General features: G+C 53.3%; 8 protein-coding genes across 8 annotated transcripts; 6 read left to right on the top strand and 2 right to left on the bottom strand.

Annotated features, from left to right (window-relative positions):
- H6S33_003673 (uncharacterized protein) lies at nucleotides 1–411 on the top strand (the record flags this gene model as incomplete). The annotated part of the gene is made up of 1 exon (XM_044835041.1): nucleotides 1–411. The coding sequence occupies one exon, from the start codon at nucleotides 1–3 to the stop codon at nucleotides 409–411; it is 411 nt and encodes a 136-aa protein (XP_044692034.1).
- Nucleotides 412–540: 129 nt separating this feature from the next.
- Nucleotides 541–2182, bottom strand: H6S33_003672 (uncharacterized protein; the record flags this gene model as incomplete). The annotated part of the gene is made up of 3 exons (XM_044835039.1): nucleotides 541–1086; nucleotides 1191–1937; nucleotides 2003–2182. 3 exons carry the CDS (start codon nucleotides 2180–2182, stop codon nucleotides 541–543), a joined length of 1473 nt encoding a protein of 490 aa, XP_044692033.1.
- A 2666-nt stretch (nucleotides 2183–4848) lies between these two features.
- On the bottom strand, nucleotides 4849–5814 carry H6S33_003671 (uncharacterized protein; the record flags this gene model as incomplete). Its single annotated transcript, XM_044835038.1, has 3 exons — nucleotides 4849–5170; nucleotides 5234–5514; nucleotides 5584–5814. 3 exons carry the CDS (start codon nucleotides 5812–5814, stop codon nucleotides 4849–4851), a joined length of 834 nt encoding a protein of 277 aa, XP_044692032.1.
- Nucleotides 5815–6767: 953 nt separating this feature from the next.
- Nucleotides 6768–7224, top strand: H6S33_003670 (uncharacterized protein; the record flags this gene model as incomplete). The annotated part of the gene is made up of 3 exons (XM_044835037.1): nucleotides 6768–6775; nucleotides 6852–7034; nucleotides 7110–7224. The coding sequence occupies 3 exons, from the start codon at nucleotides 6768–6770 to the stop codon at nucleotides 7222–7224; spliced, it is 306 nt and encodes a 101-aa protein (XP_044692031.1).
- A 247-nt stretch (nucleotides 7225–7471) lies between these two features.
- H6S33_003669 (uncharacterized protein) lies at nucleotides 7472–7897 on the top strand (the record flags this gene model as incomplete). The annotated part of the gene is made up of 1 exon (XM_044835036.1): nucleotides 7472–7897. The coding sequence occupies one exon, from the start codon at nucleotides 7472–7474 to the stop codon at nucleotides 7895–7897; it is 426 nt and encodes a 141-aa protein (XP_044692030.1).
- A 25-nt stretch (nucleotides 7898–7922) lies between these two features.
- On the top strand, nucleotides 7923–8673 carry H6S33_003668 (uncharacterized protein; the record flags this gene model as incomplete). Its single annotated transcript, XM_044835035.1, has 2 exons — nucleotides 7923–8588; nucleotides 8656–8673. The coding sequence occupies 2 exons, from the start codon at nucleotides 7923–7925 to the stop codon at nucleotides 8671–8673; spliced, it is 684 nt and encodes a 227-aa protein (XP_044692029.1).
- Nucleotides 8674–11363: 2690 nt separating this feature from the next.
- On the top strand, nucleotides 11364–13198 carry H6S33_003667 (uncharacterized protein; the record flags this gene model as incomplete). Its single annotated transcript, XM_044835034.1, has 3 exons — nucleotides 11364–12787; nucleotides 12839–13119; nucleotides 13170–13198. 3 exons carry the CDS (start codon nucleotides 11364–11366, stop codon nucleotides 13196–13198), a joined length of 1734 nt encoding a protein of 577 aa, XP_044692028.1.
- A 989-nt stretch (nucleotides 13199–14187) lies between these two features.
- On the top strand, nucleotides 14188–14766 carry H6S33_003666 (uncharacterized protein; the record flags this gene model as incomplete). The annotated part of the gene is made up of 3 exons (XM_044835033.1): nucleotides 14188–14192; nucleotides 14261–14330; nucleotides 14386–14766. The coding sequence occupies 3 exons, from the start codon at nucleotides 14188–14190 to the stop codon at nucleotides 14764–14766; spliced, it is 456 nt and encodes a 151-aa protein (XP_044692027.1).
- Between the last annotated feature and the right edge of the window lie 442 nt (nucleotides 14767–15208).

Here is a 15208-nt window from a genome sequence, read left to right as displayed (position 1 = left end):
ATGTCCCAACCCCCGGACACCACCTCAGCTCCCACCACGGCCGAACCCCCTCCCCCCCTCGCCCCGGCTCGCACCAGCACCTCACCCCACCTTCCCCACCGCCCCTGCCCCAAAGGCAACACGCACGCCAGCCGCGGGCAAGGCTACATCTCCAAACACTACGCGCTCCCCATGCGGCGGCTGACACCGGGCAACCACGTCCTTGTGCATTCGACGAAGCACCAGCGCTCCCAGCTGTGTGTGTTCTGCCGGTACATCCGTCTGCACAAGGAGCGGCATGCAGAGCTGTTTGAGAGGTGGAAGATCTCGCATCCGAGGGGGAGGGTGCAGAGGACGTCGTTTGAGTGTAAGTTTTGCGGGGAGAGTCTGTGTAAGGAGTTTTGTTTTCGGGAGTTTCATGTGGAGTATTGAGTGTAGCTTGGGGTGAGAATATTGGGTTCAGTATTACTTGAAAAGAGTACTCTATGTCTTATCGTTTGCGTATATATGTTTAACAAATATGGAATAATGTGTTTATTTGATAACCCAGCAAAAGAGATATTAAAACTCCCACGCCTTCTCATGCCCCTCCCACGCCCTCTTCCCCAACCAAGTCCTGATCCAATACCCCCCCTTCCCGTCCTTCAACGTAACCCCAAACGGCCTCATCTCAATCCCCCCCGGAAATCCACAATACGCATGCGTAAACTCGACCCTCCCCTCCTCCCCCTCCTCGCATGCCCCTGAGAAGTCCAACCTATTATACTCAAAGGTCGTCCAACTACTCAAAAACGGCAAGAAGTCCGGCCTGCCGCCGGGCACCCCCGGCGAAAGCACCTTATCCACAGTGTCCTCCATGAACTGTAGTGTTTTGCGCACGGCAGAGGGCTGCTTGTTGCGCAGCACGCAGAGACGGATTTCGAGGGCGAGGCGGGAAAGTGGCAGCTTTTGGAACGCGGAAAGAGAGGGGAAGTTGGCGCGGATGTTGTAGTAGCTGTTGTGCAGGTAGGTGGTTCCCGCTTCCGCGGGGCGGAGGTGCGGGCGGTAGTTGAGGTTGTACATGAGGTCTATCGGGCCGTTGTCGGGCTTGAAGGCGGCGTGGTTTGCCTGTTATGATGTATCGGTATCGAGTAAGTCACGGTTACATACTATACTTCTATCACACCGGGCGAAAACACCGAAAACGATATAGAAGGGAAAATAATATCTACCTTCAACCAATACGCCGAGAGCACATCATTCTTCGTCAGCTGGAGCCCTGATCCCTCCTCCAGCTCCCCCCTCTCCGCAGCCTTATCGAGCTCCGCCTGACACCTCTTCATCCAGTCCTCTATACACACCCCCGACACATGCACATACCTACCCTCCCCCTTCTCCCCCAACCCCACCGCGGGCCCCAGCACCTGCTTCACCAGCAAGCGTCCAATAAACATCAACAACGACCACAGCCCCAACGTGAAGTTCTCCCGCGGATCTACAAATCGCGCGCCCTCCTTCACTGTCTCTGGCAGATAATCCTTGCCCTCCACTAACCCGCTCAGCTTTACCCCGTCGCTGCCGTCCCCGCGGAGTACATGCACGTCGGGTGGCGGGACGAGCTGCGGGAGGCTTTGAACGCCCCGGGAAAGGGTAGTGGCATATGCATTCACGATTTCGAACATGCCTTTCCCGTCGACGAGGTGGTGTGGCGCACGGAAGCCGAGGAGGGTTGCATCTTGGAGGAGTGTTACGCGTAGGGCGAATAATGTGGTCGGGAGCTTGTTCATGGGTCGCATGCTGTCGAAGTGGAACACAGCGTCTTTAGGGTCGCCGCCGGCGTGGGTATGGAGGGTGGGCGATGGGGCGGAGGCGGTCAGCGGGGTGCGGAAGTCGAATGGTAGGGTGGCGGCGAGGGTAGTGGGGAGTGTGCGGGATTGGAAGTCAATGGTGGTGCCGGTGGTGAAGGAGTAGGGTTTGGTCTAGAGTTTTATTTGTGAGTCCGAGTCTACTTACTGTGAGAGAGGGATAATTGGGAGATGCATACTGAGGTGACCAATGTGCCCCCGAGAATGGGCCAGTGTTTGACTAGCTCCTCGTGTGCATTTTTGAGCTTTGAGATGTCGAGGACGCTGGGGATAACGAGGCCTATGAAGAGAGTAATATCCTTCGTAAGGGTATTATTCGTGAGGACTGTGTAGTGGTCTGGGTGCGTATTTTGTGCCATATTGAATTAATTAATTGATCGAGGTGCTAGTGTCGGAAGCTTGGGGGGGGGGGGGGGGGGGGTAGGGTTCCTTTTTAAAGATTTTACGTGATGTTGATCATTACCCGAGAGCTAGCTTGCATGGCTTGATACGAGCTCTGGAACATACATATCTGACAGGTCCCAGAAACAGGTAGGTGGTTTCGGCATATTGAGAGTGGGCTGTGACTAGGCTCAACCAGAAGCAGTAATCGAGTTGCAATTGTGTCTTAACGCTTGCCAAACACGTTGATATCGAAGATTCCCGAAGCTCTGCTTTAATTTAAGAGGCAATTTTTAAAGTTAATTGATATCATGAAAAGCTTCAAATCGTGGATTTAGACTTTTACCTGATTTGATGAAACTAGATCAATCCCCTCTATAGATCTAATAGAACCCTAGAAGCACTAACACCATTTCATCCGGCGAAGGCCACACTCCACTGCAACCCCGCCAATGTGAATAAGCTGGAGCCAAGCTGGATGAGTTGTCGCTCCTGATCCCGGCCATGCCGGCCCACCTCCCATATTAAATCTAGTTCGAAACTCCAATACATACATGTACCTTCACAGATATACACTAGTGGTTAATTGTGGTTGGAATGGAAGCTGTCCCCATTTAGGATAAGTGGGCTGGCAGGCTTACCGGAGACCCCGATGTCATGGCCATGGGCCCGGGTGGAGAACATGCAGCCCTATGATACGCTACGAGTTTGATAAAACGGTATGGTGGTGTGTGTTGTGCCGCATCCTTGCGTGTGTAGTCGGCTCGGCGAGCACGTGGCCTGTTGGGCGAGTGACTGGCTGTGACTAACGATCGGCACATCAAGAGAGCAAAAAAAAACAGCGAAACCAACAGTCGAGATGTATGTCGAGTCCAGGCCTAGAAGAGCGGAACTCAGTTTAGGTTTATCTCATAGAGTAATGTACATGTAGTATTTGAGGATGATGCAAACAAGGACGGAAATGGGCCGGCCTTCAACTACCTCTGACCTGGCCCGGCCCGAGTATGAAAAGCCGAGCCCGGGCCCAACAAGAAAGGCCCGGGACGGACCTGGGCCTCCTTGGATACGGGTATGGGAAGAAAATATCAATTAAATGAGTATACAATTTCGCTAACGATCCCTTTTTTCATTACCCGGTCCCATGATATTAAACACTGAGTTGCTGCTGTTCTATCTGCGCGCGCCCTTACTGCCCCTCAAGTCTTCTTTACCTAGCCGGCCCGGGCCTCAAACGTTCCGAGACCTGACCGGGCCCGGGTGCAAAAATAAGAGGTCCAAGGAGAGGGCCGGGCATACAGGCCCAATGCAAGGCCTATTTTAATCCTTAGATATCGATGCAAATACTCATAAGCCCTGGCCTCTATGTAAAACTACATCAACACTATGAAGGTTAACAGAAGAGCGCTAGAGCTAATACCTGGTTTACATTTCGAAGATTTGAAAAGTTGAATAGTTATAATATTTCTTTGAAACTCCACTCAGACCCGCAGCTTCCGGTGGGTGTTGAGATAGGCAATGATCATATGCTGTTGGAAGCGGGCTTTAGGCATCTGTCGCTGTACACCATTTGTTGCTGAATGCTATTTGTTGTAAGTCATTGATGTTAAGATTCTTAAGAAGTAAAGAAGGCGAGACACAAGAAATACATATAGTCGTAGGCAAATCTAATTACATGTAGCGAGGACACCGTGACCACTGTGACCTGTCCTTCGTCATAAGCACCATGGCCACCTGTCCGCATTCCCCACAACTACATGTATCCCCACCTGTCCTCGCATTCCCCACAACTATCCTAGTCTGTCCACCTGCACCACAACGCAACTTTCCCGGAGCCGTTTTAATTCTTTCTTCGATCCCAAGGCACGAATCTTCCAGCTCTTTCCTCCACGGGAGAAAAAAAAAAGGGTCAAGACTTTCTATATAATCGAAAGGCGCGCGGGACCACTCTCGGTTTGATATGTCACACCTAGCAAGCCGTCAATAAGAATTGGTTCCAAATAAGATTGTGTTATTGATAAGAACGCTACTCCTCCTCGCGGCACAACCAGGTTGAAATCACAGGCAATCACTCGATCACGTGCCGGTAATGTAAATATAAACTAATTAACTAAACCATCCACCGTCCCTTCATGGTTTCGTTACCAGGAGGCCGGTGTCCAGTTGAGAAGGGCGGCTTCTGTCCGGTTAGCTGCGGAGAGGTTTGCAATCGTGGGTTGGGGTAAAGGCGTTGGTTGGGAACAGCTTTATAATAGTCTTCGATCTAGCGGTATCCGGCATCGGGGGGATGTACACGGTGGGTTGCGTCCATCAAAGCTACGTACACATTATTATGTCTAGGGGAAGGGACGACCTAGTAGCCGACTCCCAAAAATCTTCAACTATACTTACTTGGACGTTATATCAGATGAAGGATATGACGATAGACATGAAAGTACGTCTATAAGTGTACAGTTCAGAGCTTCCTCTCTGTCGAGGACTTTATATCATGCATGAGAACGTGCCAAAGGAGAAAAATCAAAACACAAACGCAAACAAAGACGAAACAGGAAAGAGACATCCATTAATACCCACCAATTTATACCACAGCCAAAGCCAAAGCCAAAGTCAAAAAAAAAAAACGAGACAAGAAATCTACTCATCCCCCCTACTCGATCTCCTCCTCCTCGTCCTCCTGCATCTCCTCCGCACTCATCGCCTTCTCAATGATCCTCAGCGTGCCCCTCAGCGGCAGCCCCACCACATTATCAAACGTGCCCTCAATCCTCTTGACCAAGATGCTGCCCGTGCCCTGTATCGCATACCCGCCGGCCTTGTCCGCGCCCTCCCGCGTCTTCACATACGCCTCCAACAGGTCGTCCGTCACCATCTTGTCAAACTCCACCACCGTCTCCTCCACATGGCTCTCCTGGCAATACCCCGGGTGCACCACCGTCTCGAGCGGCACCATCGCCACGACCGCCGTATATCTGCCATTCTTATCAGCACAATCCTCCCCCCCCCCCCCCCTTTCCTCTTCAAAGATCACTTACACTTTATGCGGCATCCCGTCCCGCAGCGTCTTCAGCATCGCCAGGTGCCCCTCCTCGCTCCGCGGCTTCTCCATGATCTCGCCATCATACGTGACAATGACCGTATCCGCCGCAATGACGATCGCCGGCTCGCCCAGCACCTCGTTGTCGATCTCGGTCTTGTACACGTCGGCACACTTGTTCGTTGCCGTGGCGAGCACGTACTCGAAGGGCGTGTAGTGCGCCTTGTCCAGGTTCTCGGCGAACTTGGAGGGCACCACCTCGATGTCTGTTAGGCCGATCTGTGGTCTGTTAGTTTGTGCAGGTGGGTTGGATAGGGGGAGATTTTTGGGGGGGGGGGGGAGCGGTACTTGGGAGAGGAGCTGCTTGCGGCGCGGGCTGGCGGAGGCGAGGATGACGCGCTTGCCGCGGAGGGCGTCGAGAGCGGGGAGGGAGAGGGGCGCGCGCGGCCGCGGCGACTTGGTGCGTGTGTAGGGTGGGGGGGCGGTGCTGCTTGGGGCGGAGGCGCTGTCGGGGAGGCGGATGGCGCCCGGGGTCGGGTTGTCGCCGCCGAGGAGGGTGTTGTAGAGCCACGATGCCATTGTTGTTTGTGTGGTGGGTTTGGGTTTGGATTTTGGGTTTGGGGGTGCTGGCGAGGGTGATAGGGGTGAGTGATGTGTGTGAGGTGTGAGCTTGGGGTTGTGGGAGACGGAGCTGTTGTTGTTGCTGTGGTGATGGGGTGTGTTGGCTGGGCGCCGGCAGGGGTCGGAGGAGAGGCGTTTAGTAAACTACGGTTGGGAGGCTGATGGGGATTATTATTTAGTTGGAAAAAGGAATATAGGGGCCTGTAGGACCCGGATCGGGTGGTTGACGACGTTGCTGCTACTGCGACTGCTGGACGGGGTTGTGGTACCTGAGTACATGTAGGGGTGGTGGTGTCATTGCCGGTGGGAAATGCTTGGTAAGACGTCGATGCGAGTGGAATCGGTTTCGTCATTTCTCTACGGTAGAGAGACAGAGCACTGATTGTTGCTCGAGATCGCGCCATTGTAATGTCAATGGCGGGAGTCTATTTTGAGGCGCTGCCCCTGCGCCATGGAAAGTGCACGGCTGCGATCTTTGGCTATTTGGGGCCTTTAATAATGATGTATAGAGTACATGTATGGTTACATATCACAGCTGTCCTCAGCATACTGACGGAGTGTCCTCAGCATACTGACGGAGTGTCCTCTCAAAGATGTTTTGGAAGGGTCATCTGAGCTTATCATAACTTTAAAAGCCTCATCTTAGAGATGCGCATGCACCTATGGCTGGCCGATAAATATATTCTCCTGGAACCTTCTTTTTTACCCCACTGGATCATGTTTTAGAGGAAGGACCGCGGTTAATTTCGAGAGCGAGTGATAACAGGTGTCTCGCTAGTAATGCTGCCTCTGAGAGACTAGAATAGTAAACTTTTGCATCTTCACTCTCGATCAGAATTCATCCGCAGCGCCGCCCCCTGTTGCCTCGGATCTACACCCTATCAATCTGCTTACAAACGTGCAACACCAAGATGCCATCGTGTGTGCAATTCACAGGCCATTCATTCCCACTGCCTCAATGATTCCAAGTAGGCGTTCGTACGTAAGACCACGAGGAAGACTCAAGAGGTGAAGCAGGAGGCGGAGGCGGAGGAGGAGGAGGAGGAGATTGCTGCATTTCGGCCAACCCTTGCCAAAAGAACCCTTCAGGATCTCAGCTCCACTGCGGGTCTTCCGTCAATCGGACGCGTTCCGGCAACAACTAGCGTCACAAGCGCTCAGTATGCCGAGGCGCCAAGGTCTCCCCACCACTGCACTTCTCCCCTAACCCTTCCTTGGTTTAATTCGTTCCTGATTTCTAATGTTGGTGCCAGAACACCGCAGAACGAAATCCCTCCCAGCTGGGAAAGGTGTGACGTTACCAGGATTCTGCTCAATTCCAAGCTCCCAGGTGGGTTTCGTTGCAAATCCACAACCTTCGGGGATTGAGGGTAGCTGGCATCCCATCCCACCCCCGCCATGGAATTAGCTTGTCACTGCTGAAGGTGGACGGAGCATCTATCTTTCCGAGCCTTACAAATTGAAAGTACTTCGAATTCTTCATGGGCCGATAGATATATAAAGCATCCCCCTCCTCTGTCCTCATCGATATCCTACATACAATTCCATCCCACACACCAATTCATTCAATTACCTCCAATCAACAACCCCCCAAAACACCCAACCAACACTCACAATGGTCGAGAACAAAGCCATCGTCTTCAAGTCCTGCCCCCACGGGTACCCCAACTCCGACAACCTCCGCCTCGAGACCCTCTCTGTCGACCTCGACGCCGTCCCCGCCGGCGGCGTGATCCTCAAGAACGGAGTCGTCTCCTTCGACCCGTACCTGCGCGGCCGCATGCGCCCCGCCGAGATCAATTCCTACTCCCCGGCCTTCACCCTCAACTCCCCGATCGACAGCGCCGGCGTCTCAAAGGTCGTCAAGTCAGACTCCCCGGACTTCAAGGAGGGCGACATCGTCACTGGCCATGTCGGGATGGAGGAGTACACCGTTGTGCCGAAGGAGAGGCTCGGCGGTCTGAGGGTCCTCGATAATAAGGAGGGATTCCCGCTCAGCTACTTCTTGGGTATCTTGGGTATGCCCGGATTGACCGCCTAGTGAGTATTTCCCGCTCCCCCGCACGATGCATGCCGTATATCCCGAATTAAGTCAATGGTTAACTAACATCTATCTCTCACCCAGCTCCTCATTCTACGAGATCGGTAAGCCTAAGAAGGGCGAAACCATCTTCGTCACTGCCGCCTCCGGCGCCGTCGGCTCCATCGTCGGCCAGCTCGCCAAGCGCGAGGGCCTCCGCGTCGTCGGCTCCGCCGGCTCCGACGAGAAGGTAGCCTTCCTCAAGTCTGAGCTTGGCTTCGACGCCGCCTTCAACTACAAGACGGAGTCACCCTCTGCGGCGCTCAAGAAGTATGCCCCCGAGGGCATCGACATCTACTATGACAACGTTGGCGGCGAGACGCTCGACGCGGCGCTGAACGCCGCGAAGGACTTTGCGCGCTTCATCGAGTGCGGCATGATCTCGCAGTATAATGTGAAGAGCAGCGATGAGATTTATGGGTTGAAGAATACCATGAATATTGTGGCAAAGAGGCTGACGATTAGGGGTTTCATTGTGGGGGATCCGAATATGGGACCGAAGTATACGAAGGAGCATCAGGAGAATATTAGGAAGTGGTTGGTGAACAAGGAGTTTGTGTACCGGGAGACGGTGACGGAGGGGTTGGAGAACGCGGTTGATGGGTTTGTGGGTATGCTGAAGGGGGAGAACTTTGGAAAGGCTTGTTTGAAGGTATGCACCATCCCCCCGTATCAATTACTATAGATGAATCGAATAGTACACTGACTGCGTAATATAGATCGCCGATCTCGAGTAGGTTGCATCATTTCGTTAAATCCCGCCATTGTATAGTACAAGGAATTATTTATTGGGGGGGGGGGGGTGGTCTTGCTTTTTGGGGACTGTTGTTTCTAACCGTGGGTTGTTGTTGTTCTCTAGCCACACCGGCGAGAGTAAGCTGTAAGATGGAAGTTGTAGTTCTGTATTATTATGAAAAAAAAAGGGGGGCCTGCTGGATAGGGAGCGGCGGAGAGGAGAGGAGGGGGAGGAGGGGATTACGATACGGTCGATACCTGGGAATTGAAATAAATGACAAGCGAATTGAAACTTCTGATGATTATTTTGTGGGACCAATGATCACTGCGTTGGTAAACCGATAAAGCCATACCACCACCCCGATTAGTAACCCTTGGCAAACCTTCACGTCGTACCAGAGCTTACCTACCCCGCACACAGCCAATAAAGATGTACAAACAAAGAGGATGAGCAAGCGTACTTGGTCTAACGGTTATGATTTTCGCTTCCCAAGCGGGAGAACGGGGTTCGACTCCCCGAGTACGCATCCATCAGCCTCCCCACCCTCTACGGCGTGGGGAGGCGATGACTCTTGGAGTTTGGTTTTCGGTTGATTGCGGGCGAGGTACTTGGGATGATAATATGGAAGGGAGGAGAGAGAGGGCTCTTGGTGATTTATTGTTCGTCTTGGGTAGCGATTAGGCAAGGGGACGTATCTATAGGTGCCGCCTGGCTCGTTTGTTGTGGATGAAATGCATATAATTGTGATAAATGTTGGGGGCTGGTCTATCCTGTGGACAGATAAAAATATCCGTGCTGGTTTCCAGGGTATATACATATCTAGCTAGGCTGGGACATACAACGTGCATGGAAACAATCACTTATGGTCAGTTTGCGGCTTTATATAGGGGTACGAAAATGACTGACTTTTTTACGCTGGACTGGACTGGACGGGAGATAGATGCATGTAGCATCAATGGCTTGACTTTAGGTAGCGTGGTCCACGAGCGAGGACGACGAGCGTCCTGTGTCATTGCCTGTAGGGAGGACGGTTGTCTAGAAGAACAAGTACCTGTCCTTGCCTGTCCTTGTCTCGAGGAATGGTCACCATCATTGCTGTTGTGTGTGTTTCGGATCAATAGGCGCTACAGTTGCGTTTATTCTGTGCATGTGTTCTCGCTGGATATCTGCTGTAGGCAATCTAGTGAGTGCCTAGTGATTAATTGCTCGAACCTACTTGGTCTGACGCAGGTTACTACGCTCATCTAAAGTAGTTGACGAGACGAATGGGAAAGCACACAATCATCATATATGTTGCAACCGTAAATGCATTCCTTGCATGGTCGATACACATCACTACTGGGACTTAAAGAACTAAGCTAAGGTCCGCCGCGCATAGTATGCCGCCAATCTAAACATCAACCGCGTGGTCCTGCGCCGTTGGTGAATGGTTCATGGATGGCGGGCAAGCGGGCTAACGATAAACCATATTTTATTTTGGCCAATCGCAGAACGGGGTCTCATTCATGAAGGGTTGGTAATCTTGCGCGGAATTACATCATAGGCCTCTTTGAGTAGCTTTGTGCTTTTTCTCTTTTCACGGTATCACGATCATTGATAGAAACCGACGACTCATGTTACGACCACGTCCCTTAACTAGTGTCAATGATTAGAAGGTTGATAACGCCCATATGAGTGGGGCCAGCGGCCCTGTAAATACCACCCAGGCTCCGTATTAGAACTTGTGTAAGTAGATTATTGCGACTATAAGTCAACCCTTGCAGTATGTAAATACTACTTCCACAACCGGGTCAATTCGTTCTTTGCTTTTTTGCAACATCCGAAAAGGGATATTCGGTACAGGCCTGCCAATGATCGAACCACCACAGTCTTTACAATAGCAGAGGACCGGGAATATAAGTCCCCTTATTTATTAGGTATGATGATACAACCGGCTAGAGCGTACCATCGTACTCACCGCCCCCAAGACTCGACTTCTTCCGAGACTCTCTGCCTACTGTATGTTTAGCATATCTCCCTACATACGCACTGGGATAACGTTATCATCCAAGCGAATCCAAGTAGCCTGTTCCTGTCTGTTCGCTCCTCCACCTATCCCTTGGACGGATGAAACTCTCAAATTCGCAGCCTGGACCGTGCACGCACTTAGTCAGGTAACCTTCTTGCTTTTTGTGTGCGGTGATTATAATACAGCCAATCAAAAATCAGCACGAGTTACTGGATAGGGCTAGTATTAGCTGAAAGAGGGAAGCTGCGAATTTGAGAGTTTCATCCGTCCAAGGGATACTGTCTATTCACATCTTGGCACCTACTATTCCAATCAACCAGCAGATACGCACAATCCCAAAGGGGCCATCCCTACTAACCCACCAAACCTTGCCCCACATAGGGCTGTCTTCCCGACCGATCAGCCCATCCCTGTCCCACCACACCTTAGCACGGCACACCGCGGCCCCCTACCCTGGAGATCAAGTTGTCCATGCAGCGCATTGCATTGCAGCGACTCAGTACGAATGTGCAACATAACTACCTGCCTCAGGTACTTTTCCTCGGAGCCTACCGACCGCGCCCATGGCCCCGTAGGGAGGTACTGGGATGAGGCATAGGTAGAAATAGCCCCCTCCCCTCTAATCATTACCCCAACACACCCAACACCACCTCTCCCATCATTGACCGTGTAGAGTACCTACAATGGCACCACCACGCCCCACCGCCCGCCTCCTCACCCTCGCAGCACTCGCCGCCCTCACCGCGGCCACCAGCAGCACCCCCGACTGCCGCTGCTTCCCCACGGACCCCTGCTGGCCCTCCGCGGCCGACTGGGCCGCCCTCAACACCACCGTCTCGGGCCGCCTCATCGCCACCGTCCCCATCGGGTCCGTCTGCCACGCCCCGACCTACGACGCGGAGAAATGCAAGGCCCTGCAAGACACCTGGCACGACACGGCCGCCCACGACGAATCCTCGTCGTCCATCATGGCGCCCGTGTGGGCGGCGCAGAGCTGCGACCCCTTCACGGACCCGAGCACGCCGTGCGAGCTGGGCAACTATGTCAGGTACGCCATCAATGTGACGGAGCCCGCGGACATCGCGGCGGGAATTGCGTTCGCGAAGGAGCACAATGTCAGGCTGGTGGTGCGCAACACGGGGCACGACTATCTGGGCAAGTCGACGGGCGCGGGGGCCCTCGCGGTGTGGACACACCATCTGAAGGACATCACGTACATCCCGGCGTACAGTGGGGCGGCGAACTGGACGGGGGCGGCGATGAAGCTGGGCGCGGGCGTGCAGGGGTTTGAGGCGTATCGCGCGGCGGATCCGTATGGGGTGACCGTGGTGGGGGGCGAGTGCGATACGGTCGGCATTGCGGGGGGGTATACACAGGGGGGCGGGCACAGCGCGTTGATGTCGAGGTATGGGCTGGCGGCGGACCAGGTACTTGAGTGGGAGGTTGTGACGGCGGACGGGAAGCACCGCGTGGCGAATCGGAGGAAGAATAGTGATCTGTATTGGGCACTGAGCGGCGGTGGTGGAGGGACGTATGGGGTGGTGACGTCCATGACGGTGAAGGCGCATCCGGACGGGGTGACTTCGGCCGCGACACTGACGTTCACGCATGATGGGAGTGCGGAGATGGTGGAGAAGTGGTATGACGCCCTGGATTTCTTCCATCAGATGACGCTGTCGTATACAGACCGCGGGGCCTTCAGTGTCAATGCGTTTTTCACGGGGTCGTTCTCTCTGGGCCCGTGGTTTGGGCCCGGCCTCACAAAGACCGAGAGTGAGGAGCTTTTGGCACCGCTGGTCGCGAAGTTGGATGAGCTGGAGCTGCCATACACGTACAACATGACCGAGTTCTCGTCGTATCTGTCCGCGTTTAACGACATGTTTGACTATAACGTAGTTGGCATTGCGCAGTACGGTGGCCGCCTCATCCCCCGAAAGACTGTGCTGGAGAACCGCGAGGGACTGAACAAGGCGATTCGGGGGATCATTGATACCGGCTCATTGATCTTCGAGATCACCACCCATCCGACAATGGAGATTGCTGGGTATCCTGACAACGCGGTGCTCCCGGCGTGGAGAGACAATGAGCTGAGTATCGTTGTCACCATGTAAGCATTGATCCCATCCTGCAGAGCTAGATATACTAACAGCTGCGATAGTCCCTGGAACGACACGGCACCAATGTCGAAAGCCTATGCCGACCAAAAGATCATCACCAATGTGTGGGACGCCGCGCTCCGCGAGCTTGCCCCAGACTCGGGCGTGTACATGAACGAGGCCGACCCATACGAGCCAAACTTCCAGAAGGAGTTCTTTGGCGTGAACTATGACCGCCTGCTCAAGATCAAGGACAAGTATGATCCGGAGCACATCTTCTATGCGATCACTGCGGTGGGTAGCGACAGGTGGACGGTGGAGGATAGCGGTAGGCTGTGCAGAAGTGGGTGATTCTCTTTTCTTTCTTTCTCTGGGTTTGAACTGATAGATTAGGCGGGGTAGTGATGCATGATGAGTTGTAGGAGATAGGGGGTTCTCTTTGATAGTGGATTTTCTTGAAAGGTAGGAGGAGAAGTGGTGGGCGTTTAATGTCCGCGGTTAGTTGTAGTATAAGTAGATATATCATATTCAGACACTCACCCATAATAGAGAAAATATTCACCGAGGGGTTCGTTGCACATGCAGAGCTAGATGTAGCTAGCTCTGCCAATCACTCAGAAGCTTCTAAAGACTAAGTAGAGAATTATGCTCAAACGAGGTGGGCAATAACAGCCGCACATCAAAACATAGGGCGACTCGGTAGCAGGCTGGGTACAAGCCTTGGGCCGATTAGGCGTCTGTGTGGACAGGTAGCCGACCAGCGGTAAATGAGTACTTTAGCTGCACATAGATTATACCGCGTAGACGGAAAATAAGCATCGATCCATCTCAACAGTCAGCAATAAACAGCAGAAAACCGATCAATATTTAGGAATGCAAAGGTACATACCGTGAGTTGAGCTTAATATGCGGACGTGTCGTTGAGAAGTCTAGATGTTGTGCTAGTAAGGGGACATCTCCTCGCTTCTTATTCTCCACTCCAATGGGCACCTAAGCTATTGCTCGCAATGTGGCTCTCTGTCCTCTACCTAGCTGACTCTTCCCGCCGAGTTAGCCAAACATCCCGCTTGGAATGTTACACCTTGGTCGCCCCGTGCTGAGATATACACTCGAGTGACACCCCATGAACGTAACACAGCATACATGTCTCACCTCCCCACCCCACAGACAAACATGTGACGCAACCACTTGGTTGCCTTAAGAAGCGGGCAGCGCCCATTGGTTGCCTACGTGTGTGAGGGAGTCTTCTTTATCACCACCACCACCACCACCACCACCACCACCACCACCACCACCACCACCACCACCACCACCACCACCACCACCACGACCGCTCCACTACACGACGTACAACACAGATCCTAACGAGCTATACATATATCCCACGATCATACCAATAGACATATTCAAGATGGGGTAAGCTATCCCCGCCTGCGCCCGCACAGCACAAGAACCTATGTAACTAACACTAACGTACCTCACAGCAACGGCCAATTCAAGCTCCTCTTCCCCTCCCACGCCATGCCCTTCACCATCCCCGGCAACGAGATCCCCGTGTGTCCCCCCCCCCCCCCCCTCTCGCCACACCACCCCACTAACACCCCCACAGGACATCGTCTCAAAGATAAACGTCATTCTAGAGGACATGGAGCAAAAAGGCGTCACCAAAACCGGCGGCTTCACCATCCCCGCCTCCGACGGCTCCAGCGCCATAATCCAAATCGACATGCCCACCCCCAGCGACTGGATCCTCGTCGACGTCGACTCCTCAATCGTCATTCATAAGGCCTTTGTGAGGAATATGGTGAGGAGCAATGGCACGTACATGGTGCTGCCGATGAAGGCCGCGGGGCTCAACGCGGCTGATTTGAAGGCGGCGTGTGCGAGGGTGGCGGCTGGGCCAGCGGTGACTCCGGTGTCGTCGCCGCCGCCGGTCTATCAGGAGGCGGCAACGGGCGCGGCGAATTCGGCGACGACGCTGGGGGTGTGAGGTGAGTGGTGGGGTGTTGACGAGGTGGATGGATGGTGCTTGCCTTTTTGTTTTGGGTTTTGGGAATGGGGTTTGGGTTGGGTGATGTTTGATACTTTTGTTTCTTTATTGTTTCTTTGTTGACGGTTATCGTGTTATTCTTATTCTACCGTACACGACACATATATTTTTTCGCTCACAAACACTTCTCATATATCTACAAGTGCACTATTACCTGAAACCGCAATACGAAGTGTTACCAGGTGACGACCTGTCACAAAAGCACCCGATCCCCCCGCACCGCCATGTCAACGTCGTCGTCCACAGCCCCCATGCATGTGAAGTGCAGATAAGCCGTCGCTTAAGCCCAGCCCAACCAGTGATCTGCACTTCCGCTACACAGCCCCGGTTCCTGCCACTGTACTGTAGCACAACGTCGCGTTAGTGATCATTGACCTTGCTG

The sequence above is a fragment of the Morchella sextelata genome, assembly GCF_020137385.1.
Source record: "Morchella sextelata strain SCLS chromosome Unknown scls_15, whole genome shotgun sequence".
NCBI lineage: Eukaryota > Fungi > Ascomycota > Pezizomycetes > Pezizales > Morchellaceae > Morchella > Morchella sextelata.
Note: the sequence above shows the minus strand (reverse complement) of the source record. Positions and strands in the feature narration are given on the sequence as shown.